A 13104-nucleotide genomic window follows, 5' to 3' on the forward strand; every position below is an offset into this window, starting at 1 on the left:
TTTGAGGAGAGCATAGGTCTTATCACAGAAATCGGCAGCAGTTAAAAACAAAACCAGACAGAAAAAGAACAAAAACCCATGGTCTGATGGCCATCTTCTTACAGCAACTAAAACGAAGTCTTTGGTTGATTTGCCGGCCACGGCCAGCAAACTCTATAAGATATCATTTTTGTTGCTGTATAAAATTCAGTTTTTAGTGTTGTCATCTAAAGTTGCGGTGGCGGTGATGGGCAGCCACGTCAGCACGCCTGCAACTTCCGGCGCCGTGGCTCAAGAATGTGTTGTTGCGTTTCTTGAAATGGAGAAGGACGCTACGAATAATGATAAGCTAGTGGAGTTCGTCCGCAGCCACTACGTGAGCAGGCTCAACGCAGCCGACTTCTGCTCCCTGCTCCAACGACGGCAAGCTTCAAATGATCACAGCTTCATCCATGACTTATCCACTCTTTACATCGCACATTCCACCATGGAGAAGACGCTGAAGTCGAAGGACCAGAGCTTCTGCAAGCAGCTCCGTTCCATAGGCGTCTCCAAGAAGGCCTCTGCGGTTCTCTTCACTGCAGCGGCCGTGATCTGCGCGGCCGCGGCTGCTGCCAGCGCCAATGCCAATACCAAGAGGGCCTGTTTGGCGCGGTAGGGAAATGGGTGCATTCAGTGTTGAACAAGCGTGAGAGGGTTGTGAGGAGAAACAAGGAGGTAACAGAGCTTATGATTATGGGCGCCAAAGTCGGCATGAAAGATGTCGACAGCATTCATACGGTCGCGCAATCGCTGTTGGAAGGCAGCTTCAGCTTTCAAGACTTGCTAGATAAAATCGACTACTACGGCGGTGAGATGAAGTGGGTTAAACAACTTGTGCTGCAATCTATCACTAAGCACTTGGATTAACTATCTTCTAAATACGGTTACTTGTATCCTAATGGTAAATTTATTACCACAAATAAAAGGTGTGAATGATCACTTAAAATCGTTGGAAAATCCGGTAAAAGTCAGTTGATTTGATCGAAACCATTAGTTTTTCGGTTCAAAATCATCGCGAAAAAACCTTTGGACCGACACGTTCAAGTATCTCATATGACCCAATAAATCTCGGACTCAGTTTACCATTCTTTTTAAATCAGAGTACCTTAATCCAAGGAGACAATTTTAAAATTATTAATTTTGGAACTTTTTGTTCTTTGATTCTTAAGAGTTTTTTTTTTTTTTTGTTAGTTTTAAGATATCATATAAATAGTAAAATTCCCTAAAATATACACATACATCCAAATCATTCTGACCAACACCATAAGCAGTAGGGTTAAATTTGTATGTTGGAGATTCACAAAGTGAATAGTGAATACCAAAGCAACATTTAAAAAAAACACATGTAATTCCTTTTTTGTTTTAGTCTCTTCGTCCTCTGCTCATCCGAATGTTAATGGCCCTCGATGCCATAGCCCTCAAGTTAGCTCTCGCAGTTGCAGGTGCAAGTGAGCCCCTCCTCGGGTCGTCGGGTCCCGTGAAAGCCTCCATAAATTCTTCCCTCTGCAGCCTCAGGGCCAAAGCAGCATCCCTGTCCTGGCCCGGCAGCTCTGTTCTTGCAGCATCTCCTCTACTCGACTGAGCCCGGTTTCTGATGCGTTGTTCGCGGTTTCTTCTCCTCTCCGCAGAATTGTTAATCGACTCAAGACTACGCAGTTCCACAACACCTCTGCTTTGCCTAGTATGTTGGCTCCTTGTTCTAGATTGACAAGGCTGCTCGAGGGCCTCTGTGGCAGACTCATCGGCTGCCTTCCTCGCCTCTACCTCCTGTGGGAACAGCAGCTGCACCGTGTTCCACAGTACCGTGTTCACTTTGCAGTACTTCCCCGTGCTGCAAATTTTCGCGTTACATGTTAGTGAAGTCAAGAAAAATCGAGTTAGATGATCACGAATAGCCTGTTATTATGTTGCTTATAACCATACCTAATGATCTGCCTGCATTTGGGGCACTTCCTCCCGCATCTATCAGCCGCGGAGCTCAAGCATTTCTTACAGAAACTACAAAAAAGAACATGAACAGAAACCTTGAGGAGATATGGCTTAGGTTGTGTATAAATCATGACAATCCATCTAGTTCAAAAAATTTACCTGTGTCCACAAGGCGTGGTACTCGGTTCATAACATATCTCCAGGCAAATCTGCAAATTCAAACATATTTCAACCAGTAAGTTGCATAACATCAGCATAAGTGCAAAGGAATGTGGATGAATTATCTCTTTTCTTACAGCACAAGAGAGCTCCTCCCGGAGGCGATCAAGGCATGGAATCGAAGGGGTTGAGCTGGAACCACCACTGCTCTTTGCATCCACTTCCTCATCTGCCTTACTAGGCTTTTCAACTTCTGCAATGGCTGTCACATCTTTACTAGTTGATTCACCCTCTTTACTAGTTGATTTTGACTCATCTTCATCGAGATCAAGAACAGTAACGGGTATGGATGCAGGGCTTCGTCTCTGAGCCCTCCGTTTTCTACATACATCGAATTTAAACACGTAACTTAGCAAAACATGCTGTAACAGACGAATCAACATCGATAACAAAGTCATAAATGCAATTCAATTGCTTCTTTTACTTCCATACTTCATACATGGAAATCTCATCCACAAAACACAAAATTCAAAGCCACTAGGATACATAAGAACCATGTATAGGAGATAAATTCCACAGAAGCAACATTGGGCAATCTTATGATTCGATATAAAAATAGATTTTTTCACTTCAACCAGCTCTTGTTCACATAAATAATCAAGATTCGAATTTAATAAACAAGATGAAGGAACTAGAAAAATCATAGACCTCAAAGACTATAGATTTGCTCTAAATCTCCCAAAATTGCATACAACTAGGCTACATACAGCTAAAGATCAGCACATAAACGAAAATAAATTTCCTAAAACCATAATCGAAGATACTAATTATAAAATCTAAAGGCAAAGGTCGATTTTTCTTATACTAGTAATTTCCAGAAAAAATATAAACAATCAAACACATACACAATAAAAAAAAGGGGAATTCGATGTGTTAAACTTTGACCAAATCCAACCTTCTTGAATTTGTCGGAGGGGTTTTCAAACTTTGCAAGTCGATTCTCTTCTTCTGCTTGAACTGTCGATCGGGAGTGTCTTCGACGATGAGGCTTGCGAGCAGCAGCGCCTCTTCGTCCCACCCAGCCATCGCGGCGACTGATCGGAACCCCGGACTGAATAAACTCTCATCTTTCTGGCCATTTTCTGTGATTTCTTGTCGTTTTTTGGATGGATTTCCCGAGATTCCGGGGCTTCTGCTCGAATTCGCTTCAGCAACCATCTTCTTCTGAAGTTTAGGGTTCCAATATTGCGGAATTATACTGTTGATTTTGGGGCAAGTAAGGAAAAATGTTGTACTCTACAACGGTCATAAAGATTGAAGGGTAAGTCAAATTCAAATTTTTACAATAACGGCTACTCTAGTCAAGCCAGATTTAACCCCTGGAACCGCTACTGCCCCAGTTAGCAATTATCATGTCATTCATTTCAGAGTTAATATTTTTATTTAATACTATCTCCAACATACAGTGTTTCTTTATTATTCCTAAAAACATGATTACTGCAACAAAATGGTTTTGTTTATACTAGTAGTACTATTTAAGGATCAATTTAATTGAACTGAAATTGATTGTTTTTTTGAAATTACGGTGCAATTAAGAAACTACAAAATAAATGGAAAAGAATGTATCACAAAAATTGATGAAATCACACAGGTAAAGTATATTACATATAACATTGGTCTATTCGGTTTTAAAATCCCAACACATTGATTGAGTTTATTTTTCACTCTAAAGAACACTAAACTATAGCTAGTTCTTCAAATTAATGCTAGTTTAACACATTACAAGTTCTTTCGCGTTAAACTATTAATAATATAACTTCTATCCTATGTTAAATACAATATCCATTTAGAGCTCGTTCGGTTATCACAAATTGACCGGAATTGGTGTCAAATCAGTGCAATGAAGACGGTTCGATGTTCAATAAATGAACCAGCATGGCCCTCGAAACAACCCCTAGCCCGCACTGTACTTTTTGACTTTTGTCTGAAATGATTCACGCTTCCAAGTTGATATTGGAAATCTCGTCGTCTACAGTGATGAAGAAATGGTGGCGAGATTCAATCAATAATTTTCTCGCTTATGTTTCAGGTATGATTCTAAGCTAAAACAATCTCCAATGGTACACTAAAACCTAAAATGAGATAGATAATTTGTTCTAATAATATTTTAAAACCAATCTCATTTTTTGTTTTTGAGTAAAAAATATCTATTTTTAGATTTACACTAAATTAAAACTATATATACATTTTTAATTTTGTGAGTAAAAATGAACTAGCCACTGACGGTAGTTCGTCTGCCGAGATGAAGGAGGGTGAATGGCTAAGACCATGTTTATCAGCAACCATCCAACTCAATCCAACCATCCAAATTTTTAATATTTAATTCATTTCTATCTCCTCCACAACATCTTCCACATCATCAGTATTCATCCAACCCAACCACACCTATTTTCATGGTTTATCAATGACCGCCCAACTACGCTATTATAAATTTATTTTTATATCATTTTTTAAATAATAATATATTATTACATAAATATTTATTATTGTATAATACTCCCTCCGTCCACAAAAGATAGATCACTTTGTGTATGTCACGGGTTTTAATATAGAATTGGTAAAGTAAGAGAGAGGGGGAGAAAAAATAGGTAAAGTAAGAGAGATATGGAGAAAAAGTGAGTAAAGTATGAGAGAGAGAAGAAAAAGTGGGAAAAGTATGAGAGATAAACTTTCCATTTTAAGAAAGTGATCTATTTTTTGTGGACGTCCCAAAATGACAAAATTGATCTATTGTTTGTGGACGGAGGAAGTAAAATTTATAAAAAAAACACAATAAATGACAAACTAAAAATTATAAAGATAAACTTAAAAAAACATAAATTACAATAATTGAAATACGAAATTGAAAATACATAATTGATGCTCATACATAAGATGAAAACTAGATATTCAATCGTTATTGCCGAATTTCGCCGATATATGCTCAACCCTGCTTCTTCCGGCATATTGTCCAGCCCATGAAGTGGGACAATTTTTCCATTCCTAATGCATGCAGTCAATACTACCCAACATGCCTGGAAAAGCCACGTTGTTCTCCAATATGCAGAAGTCTTGCCAAGTCTTCTTCGGTGGGCTTTCACAAGTACTCATCGCCGAAGTAAGAAATTACACCTTCAACGAACTTGATGAGAGATTTGCGAATGAGTTGTATGCTCATTCTCAAATATTCGTCCTGTAAGTCGGCCGCTGTCCCGTAGGCCAACATCCCTCATCGCTGCTGTACATTTCTGAACTGGCAGACATACCAAGCCGACCAGTAGCATCACGCTTTTGCACAAAAAAGTTGTCGGTCTCGACGAGCTTGTTCATTATTTTTTCGAACAAAGGTTTTCGCATGCGATACCTTGTTCGGAAAAATCTGGAGGAAAGATTGGATCTTCAGCAAAGTACTGCTTGAAAATAGTATCATGACCCTTCTCGCGTTTCCTTTCAATGTATCTCCTTCTAGCTCTAACCGTCTGGGTTGTAGGTTGTGAAGATAGGGTTGTTGGCCAAATAACTATATTCTCGATTAGTTGATCGAGTTGCTGATTTTGTTCAACAAATTTTTTCTTCCCATTCATTGTCTTCAAGAAGATTGGAAGCTTCAAAATTAGAATTTAATGACATTTTTTAGGGAGAGTTGGCTCAATAACTGTGAGAGGATTTGTGTGTAATTTTCGTGAAGCATATAGGTAAATATATAGAAGTTATTTGTTGAGCATAGGCTTCCACTACTATCATTTGTGAGCTGGTTTTTTTGGTTCTCCAACTTGATAAAACTGACTTGTAATGTAGTCTTTTTTGATTTTGGGATAAAGATTTTTTGGTTTCCCACCCCATTTGTTAAAATGACAAAATAAAGGGAAAAACTTCCTTATTCGGATCCTGAGTTTCTTTGGTTTCCCAAACCCCACTTTTTAAGAAATTTGTTAGGTATCTTTGCGGACACGAGTTTCTTTTGGATTCCACCACCATTTGTATGGAAAAGAAAGCGGGAAAACTTCCTTTTTCGGACCCCGAGTTTTTTTGGATTCCACCCCCACTTTAGGGGGAAAGACTTTTTTGATGAAATTTTATTTTCGGATCATAGTTTTTTTTGGATTCCACCACCATTTGTTAAAAGACTTCTACGGGCAAACTTCCATTATTCGGATCACATGAGTTTCTTTTGGTTTCCCCCCAATTTGGAGGAGAATATTTTTATGTATTATTTTGTTTTTCGGATCACAGAGTTTTTGGTTCCACCCCCCTTTTTGGGAGGGGAAAAATGACTTTGCGGGGGAAAAATTTCCCATTATTCGTGACCCTGAGTTTTTTGGATTCCCCCCACTTGGATAAATGACTTGTTATGTATTTAAAATTTTGATTTTCGGATCAGATTTTCTATTGGATTCCACCACCACTTGGAGTGGAAAATGATTTTTAAAGGGAAAACTTTTATTGGATAAATGAGTTTTTGGATTACCACCATTGTGATGAAAATTTTTAGTAGAAAATTTTTGATTTTCTGATCACATGAGTTTCTATTGGATTCCACCACCATTTGGATGGAAAATGACTTTAGGGGCGTTTCCATTTTCTGATCCGAGTTTTTTGGATTACCCTTGTGATGGAGAATGACTTGTTAGTAGTCACTTTGTTTTTCTGATAAAGGTTTTTTTATTCCACCCCCCTTTGGAGTAAAATGTTTTCATGGGGGAAAAACTTCCAATTCGGATCAATTTTTTAAAATAACTTGTCATGAATTCAATTGAAAGACCATTCGATCGCTGGTTGCCAGCCAGTCGACCATGGGTTGAGGAGAGAGACACGGCACTGCTTTAATTTTTTTTTTTTAACTGCAATTGTGACGCAAGACCGATAAACGTGTCTAATCTTCTTCTCCCTATTCTCTATCTTCTACAGTGTTTTGTCAATATTTTCGTGTGTAAAATAATACTTCTACCAAAAATTGCTCAGGACTCTGTTATTTAAATGTGATTTTTTTTTTTTTTTTTGGCAACTTATATGGGTATTTTCTGCCTAGATGGATTTATCATAACAATTTTATTCGAACAGGTCAAACTTACTACACAGCAGCAAAACCTCTATTTTTCGCCAAATTGTCCTAACTTTGTTTTTACCTTTATTTTCAACCTAATTAAATAAAAAAATACATGTTTACAAATTTATAAACTTAAAAAAAAAAGATATGAAAAACCTATAAAAAGGATGTAATATTTACGTTTTAATAATTTCACCATCGTACTCTAGAAATTTACAATTCTTTAAAATGAATATACATTTGTTTTCAATTTGGGGGATTAGAAATACTCTCTCATCAGAGTCTCAAAACAAATTGAGTGTAAAAGCAAGCAGAGAGAGAGAGAGGAGGGATGATGAGAGCAGTTGACGGTGCGATTCGGAGCGTGCATACGGCGGTCAATAGCCCTCGCCTAACCAGAATCTCTCTTCGCGCTCCTAAATCGGTAACCGATTTTTGTTTACCTTTTATTTTGTATTTTCCAGCTATTCCTTGTCGATACACGTTGTAAATAACTAAAGTGTTTTGATTAATTTGTGCTGATTCTTTGTTTTTGCTTTGCTTCCCCAATCAATTATTGATTTTAAATTTATTCTGTACAATTGGATGTGTGATGAGGAAGTTGAATCCTGTTGCAGTAGTCGAATTGTTTCATTATTTTGGCATAATTGAAGTAGCTATAGGTGCTGCCTCAATGGTATTAGCCAAATTGAAGGACCAAGAAGCACATGTTTTTGGACAATTTTTGAAACTCATCCACATTGTTTCATTCGATCTATATTGGATAGTGGTTTATGAAATGGTTTGGCTGAACTGAACTACTCGAATGTTTGCATTTGCATAGTAACTAAGGAAATCAATCCCTACTTATTACTGTATGTGATGAGCAATTTCATCAGCCACATTTCTTGTGGTTGACCTGGGCAATACCTTTTGTTGTTCGTAGTTGCTTTGTTGAAGAGGACGAAGCATGATTCCAATCCATGGTAGCAACACATAGCAGCACTGGAATTAACAAGCATGTTAGGAGCTAGATGAATTTTATCAGCTTGTCTAGGTCTCCTGTTCTGATTTCCGGTGTATCATATTCTAAACGTCTCAAACTTGCTTACGCATACTGACAATTCTGTGTATTGGTGTTCATGTATCCATTGCATTTAGAGAAATGAAATTGCGGGACTTGCTAGATAAAGAAAACTCAAAAGTGAATCCAAGTCATAGTTCTTGTGTTATACTCCTTCCATCCCAAGGTAGTTGGGACATATATTTTGAGCACGAGATTTAAGAAATTGACATGTTAAACGTTAAAGTGGAAAGAGTAAAGTAAGAGAGAGGAAAGCATGAGAAAAGACAAGTTTTTGCCAAAAAATGAAATGACTCAACTACCTTTGGACAACTAAAAAAGGAATACGACTCAACTGCCTTGGGACGGAGGGAGTAGGATTCAACTTTTACTGTGTCGTGACTCGTGTGAATAATCTCATCATTTTTTTTGCTTTGTTGTGTGAACATTCTCTCAGGTGGAGGTCGAATTTGATGATGGCAGTGCATATAATCTGTCGGCTGAATATTTGCGAGTATATAGCCCTGCAGTTGATAGTAAGATCAGATCAGTCGGAGGAGAAAAGGTAACTAGAAAATGCTTAAAAATACAAAGACTCATATGATGGTTAGATGACTTGGAGTGGAAGGGCCAGATCTTTGTATGTGTATTAACTTTGATGTGGTGAAAAAACAATGATAGGTGCATGAGATTGGAACTCTACGATCATCTGCTTCTTTTCCCTTCAAATAGAAAGTAACTTGAGCATTGATCAGGTTATAGCCGGGAGGCGTCATGTTGGGATCATGTCTGCAGAACCTGTGGGAAACTATGGGGTGAGGTACTATATTCCATCGATATGGAAATGCCATTTATGACAAGTACTTTTCGATGTAGATTACTCATAGCAGTGTTGTTTCTGATTGATGTAGATTACTTTTCGATGACTTGCATAAAACAGGGATCTTCACATGGGATTATTTTTATTATCTTGGTAGCAACAAGTTTTCGCTCATGAGAAACTACCTTGAAACCATTAAGAAACACGGCCTTAGCCGTGACCCAAAACCAAGGAAGTGAAGTGTGTACTTCTAGGTGTCAGTTTGAATGCTGGTAAGGAGGCAAATCTGCATGATTTTTGTAAATCTACTCTGACATATTATAATTCACATGACACATTCTTGAACATGATGTTCTTTTGAATAATCTGGATAAAATGCTAGTATTTCATTCGTCCATTCATCCATTCTTTCAATTCCAGAATTACTTTATGCTGATTCGTTAAGTTTTTCGAAGCAAGTCTATGCAAGATGAATTGAAATATGGTCTTACTGAAAAAAGGAACTCATCCAGTTATTGCTGTTTCCTCAATCCAGTTTCTTTTGTTTTAGTTTTTCTTTTATATGACAACATTTGTTACATAGTAGTACATCTTTAACATGATTTTATGTTTATACGCTGGTTTTTTTGGAAGGAGAAGATCGACTGAGGCCCTTTGAGAGTGGGGAGATAGGATGTTCGTTCTTTTCAATTAAGATGAATTGTCCGGAGTCATTCTTCATTCAAGATCCTTGATCTGCTGCAGGTGACGTAGATTACATTATGCCCGATTACATTCTTCAATCTTGTACCAAATGAAATTTATGTTATCTGTAGACTACCAAATAATATGACACTGCTAAATAGCTAAGAATCTGAGATGTTGCCCTCAAGATTTTTGAAAACATAGAATTCCATAATCTTTGGCAATGACAATTTTTTTTCTCATTTCCCCTCAAATAGATTGTTGTTAAGTTCAATTTGGAGGCTTTACTTAGATTAGACATTGAATAACTATGAATTGGACCACCTACATTAAAATACATGAAGGTTGTTTTGGCTACTCGTAGGATAGCATATTAGCACGTGACAACACACTTAGCACTACCATAAGAAGCATATCGATACACATTAATAAGATCATACAGTAAGTATTAAATTGTGAGGTGAAATGTTGTAGTAGTACATTATTTTTATCATTCAACAAAAGTATATTTAAAGTGAAACAAAATACATGACAAGAAAAGAATACACTCATCCAGAAAAAATCCTCATAAAAGAGTATATAAAAGATTAATGATCACTTACTAATATTCAAATAATATTTTCCCTTTCCTCGAATTAGTATTCTATTGGTCGTGGTCCCTTGCCTTTATGACTTTATCACAAGAATCCAGCTGTGGGCACAATTTTTAGAATTTCAGATCTCATAAATGTTGACGGAAAAAATTGTATTCCATAATTGATTTTAAATGTTGGCTCTGCTATGACCTTATTATAGAAGAAGACCCAAGTACTTCATTAATGAGACTTTACAATTTCTCGATTTGTTAAAATTTCTTACTAACTAACTATACGCATTATTTTTACATCAACGATTACGTTAGTGGAATAGATGACTGTTTTAAAATTAGAATAAAAGTTTTGAAGTAGGAATGTTATTGAGATATTATTAATAGTGTAAGTTGGTAATTTGCGTAAAGTAAGAGAAAATCATGATTAACTAAGTTAGATGATTTAATTGATGAAAAAACATTGTTGATTCTCTTTATTAAAAAGAGGGAACTATAAAATTAGTCCCTACGTTATAACGATCGAACGCTGGAGGTATCTATATTTCAAAAATCATGTGACACCTCTACGTATATGAGATAATATCATTTAAGTCCTTTTTCACTTTTTATGGTCTTTCATGTCCTTCCCACCCTCATTTTTTTTCCAAAATGCCACTAAGGGCATTTCAATCTTTCCATATTTCATAATTCACACAAATATTGATATATCTAAACATCTTTTCTTCTTTTCTAAAATTCACATCTCATTTCTCTCTTTGTGCGCCCTTCCCCCGTTTTTCTTATTTGTTTGAAAGTAATTAGTGTTGTGTTTGTCGTCGTCTTCTTCAATGTGAACCACGATGAACTTGTCAAATATCGAAAAATTGGTTGCAGTGGTCAGATTTAACTACGAAAAGTGTTGGTGTGGCAACAAAGTCTGATTTAGATATTGTCTCTCGATTCAAGAAAGTGGTGAGAGTGAGAGTGAGAATGTTAGACAAGGAATGTTGAAGAAGGATGGAAGCTATGCCTTATTTTGTGAGGACAAAACTCTATGCAGTGACTTTGAATTCTACACCAAAATATATCAACACACTATCTTAAAGCATGCAGTCAATATCCCAATTTGAAAAGTAATGATAGAAATATTGTAAAGACTTAAAGGGAGGATGAAAAGGGCATAAAAGACGTAAAAAGTGGAAAAGGACTTGCAATATTATACCCATATGTAAAAGTGTCGTGCATTTTTTAAAACAAGTCACTCCAAGATTCGATCGACCATACATCAGACATGTGAACTAAATATGTAGTTCACTCTATTAAAAAAGGAAAAGGTTAGGTAGATGATTTAATAGGAAAACGCTGTCGTTTCGATAGTCAACGAGAATAATGTTCCACTTCTTCATCACACTCTGTCAGCAAAACAAGATTACAAACATAATTTATACATAATTCTTCAAATAATTCTGGACAATCAGAGCATTACAAAATTCGTCGAAATTTAATTTCGCCAATTAATTATACGCAGAAAAAATGTGAAAGAGAGAGCTGACTTTGGCAAAGAATCACATTTCAGATCCTTTTATAGAAAGCCCATTTCGATTCTGGCTATGCGACGATGTCAGTGCTGAGATTTCTGTGTGTGTTGGTCGCGGCGCTGGTCGGAGGCGGAGCTGCGGCGGCGGTGGCTGGGACTGCGCCGTACAGAGTTCACACGCTTTTCTCGGTGGAGTGCCAGAACTACTTCGATTGGCAGACGGTGGGGCTCATGCACAGCTTCCGCAAGGCCGGGCAGCCCGGCCCGATCACCCGGCTGCTGAGCTGCACCGAGCAAGAGAGGAAGAATTATAAGGGCATGGACTTGGCTCCCACCTTTGAGGTCCCTTCCATGAGCTTGCACCCCAAGACTGGTGATTGGTGAGTTTACTTTACTTTCCAAATTGGGCCCTTTTAATTGGAGTTTGAAAAATGCCATCTTGTCTGTGATCATGAGTTTGATTTCTCCACCAGCTTGCAATCTATGTCTATTGTTGTTGTAGTTGTAAGATTTATAGTACTACTATGTATTTATTGCTTAGGTTAGGATTTGGGATTGGATTCTTGATATTGAGAAGTGGGATTTTGTTTCTTTTTATTGCTTCCTCTTTGTGGTGTTTAATAAGTTAGTGGATTTCATTTTTTTGTTGATGGAATCAAGAAATCTGATTTTGTAAGTGTGGGAGTAGCTACAGAGAGAGAGGGGGAGGAAATTTGTAAAAGATTACACTTTTTTTCTGCATTGCGGCTGTTGACTTCTACTACTCGGCTTTAATGGCAGGTATCCGGCGATTAATAAACCAGCTGGTGTTGTCCACTGGCTTAAACATAGCAAAGAAGCAGAAAATGTTGATTGGGTGGTTATATTGGATGCTGATATGGTTGTTCGAGGTCCAATCTTACCATGGGAGCTTGGTGCTAGAAAGGCAGGCCAGTTGCTGCATATTATGGGTAATTTTGGTTGCTCCTTTTAATAATGAACTTCATGCTTCTCTTTTATTAGAGGACATAGTAAGAGTAGCTAGGAACGTGTGAGTTTTGAGAGGTTTGAGTATTACGCATCTGATATCTCGATTTGAATTCTGATTTGATGTAGGAACTAGAGTATATCTATTTTAATCTAAGTCTTCCATGCAACTTCACTGATTCACTCATATTAGTTCATTGTACGTACGTACGAATGTCAAATTTGCACTTAGGAGGGCAATATTTCCCTCTCTTGGTCATGAAAGTGTTTGTAATTTTTTATAGGTCTCTGT

The 13104-nt window shown here is 37.3% G+C and overlaps 3 protein-coding genes across 16 annotated transcripts; 2 read left to right on the plus strand and 1 right to left on the minus strand.

The window, feature by feature from the left end:
- Positions 1 to 1227: 1227 nt before the first annotated feature.
- On the minus strand, positions 1228 to 3408 carry LOC125207802 (LON peptidase N-terminal domain and RING finger protein 3-like). Its single transcript, XM_048107302.1, has 5 exons — positions 3065 to 3408; positions 2247 to 2490; positions 2110 to 2159; positions 1945 to 2019; positions 1228 to 1852 (listed from the first exon to the last, which is right to left on the minus strand). The coding sequence occupies exons 1-5, from the start codon at positions 3325 to 3327 to the stop codon at positions 1384 to 1386; spliced, it is 1101 nt and encodes a 366-aa protein (XP_047963259.1). The 5' UTR covers positions 3328 to 3408; the 3' UTR covers positions 1228 to 1383.
- A 4029-nt stretch (positions 3409 to 7437) lies between these two features.
- Positions 7438 to 9983, plus strand: LOC125204357. Of its 14 annotated transcripts, none has more exons than XR_007173548.1 (5): positions 7438 to 7619; positions 8695 to 8802; positions 8993 to 9057; positions 9178 to 9329; positions 9694 to 9983. XR_007173548.1 is itself a non-coding variant. In XM_048102995.1 (5 exons), the coding sequence occupies exons 1-4, from the start codon at positions 7527 to 7529 to the stop codon at positions 9294 to 9296; spliced, it is 414 nt and encodes a 137-aa protein (XP_047958952.1). In that variant the 5' UTR covers positions 7439 to 7526; the 3' UTR covers positions 9297 to 9329; positions 9694 to 9983. The 14 variants fall into 14 exon arrangements, 8 of the variants coding, with proteins under 8 accessions (XP_047958952.1, XP_047958951.1, XP_047958954.1 ...); XR_007173547.1 differs by having other exon boundaries at positions 9697 to 9983; XR_007173545.1 differs by having other exon boundaries at positions 8993 to 9052.
- Positions 9984 to 11789: 1806 nt separating this feature from the next.
- Positions 11790 to 12880, plus strand: LOC125206471 (peptidyl serine alpha-galactosyltransferase-like). The gene is made up of 3 exons (XM_048105722.1): positions 11790 to 12226; positions 12627 to 12796; positions 12849 to 12880. The coding sequence occupies exons 1-3, from the start codon at positions 11928 to 11930 to the stop codon at positions 12878 to 12880; spliced, it is 501 nt and encodes a 166-aa protein (XP_047961679.1). The 5' UTR covers positions 11790 to 11927.
- The last annotated feature ends 224 nt before the right edge of the window (positions 12881 to 13104 follow it).

This window comes from Salvia hispanica, chromosome 2, assembly GCF_023119035.1.
Source record: "Salvia hispanica cultivar TCC Black 2014 chromosome 2, UniMelb_Shisp_WGS_1.0, whole genome shotgun sequence".
In the NCBI taxonomy this organism is placed as follows: Eukaryota; Viridiplantae; Streptophyta; class Magnoliopsida; order Lamiales; family Lamiaceae; genus Salvia; species Salvia hispanica.

What these genes read in the sequence shown, in the direction of transcription:
- LOC125204357 (XM_048102995.1), top strand. Translation starts at nt 7,527, where the DNA reads ATGATGAGAGCAGTTGACGGTGCGATTCGGAGCGTGCATACGGCGGTC. An exon ending in CTCTTCGCGCTCCTAAATCG is followed by an intron (nt 7,620 to 8,694) that starts GTAACCGATTTT and finishes ACATTCTCTCAG; the next exon opens with GTGGAGGTCGAATTTGATGA. An exon ending in GTGGGAAACTATGGGGTGAG is followed by an intron (nt 9,058 to 9,148) that starts GTACTATATTCC and finishes TGATTGATGTAG; the next exon opens with ATTACTTTTCGATGACTTGC.
- LOC125206471 (XM_048105722.1), top strand. Translation starts at nt 11,928, where the DNA reads ATGTCAGTGCTGAGATTTCTGTGTGTGTTGGTCGCGGCGCTGGTCGGA. An exon ending in CACCCCAAGACTGGTGATTG is followed by an intron (nt 12,227 to 12,626) that starts GTGAGTTTACTT and finishes CTTTAATGGCAG; the next exon opens with GTATCCGGCGATTAATAAAC. An exon ending in CCAGTTGCTGCATATTATGG is followed by an intron (nt 12,797 to 12,848) that starts GTAATTTTGGTT and finishes CTCTTTTATTAG; the next exon opens with AGGACATAGTAAGAGTAGCT.
- LOC125207802 (XM_048107302.1), bottom strand. Translation starts at nt 3,327, where the DNA reads ATGGTTGCTGAAGCGAATTCGAGCAGAAGCCCCGGAATCTCGGGAAAT. An exon ending in ACCACGCCTTGTGGACACAG is followed by an intron (nt 2,020 to 2,109) that starts GTAAATTTTTTG and finishes TCTTTTTTGTAG; the next exon opens with TTTCTGTAAGAAATGCTTGA. An exon ending in AAATGCAGGCAGATCATTAG is followed by an intron (nt 1,853 to 1,944) that starts GTATGGTTATAA and finishes GAAAATTTGCAG; the next exon opens with CACGGGGAAGTACTGCAAAG.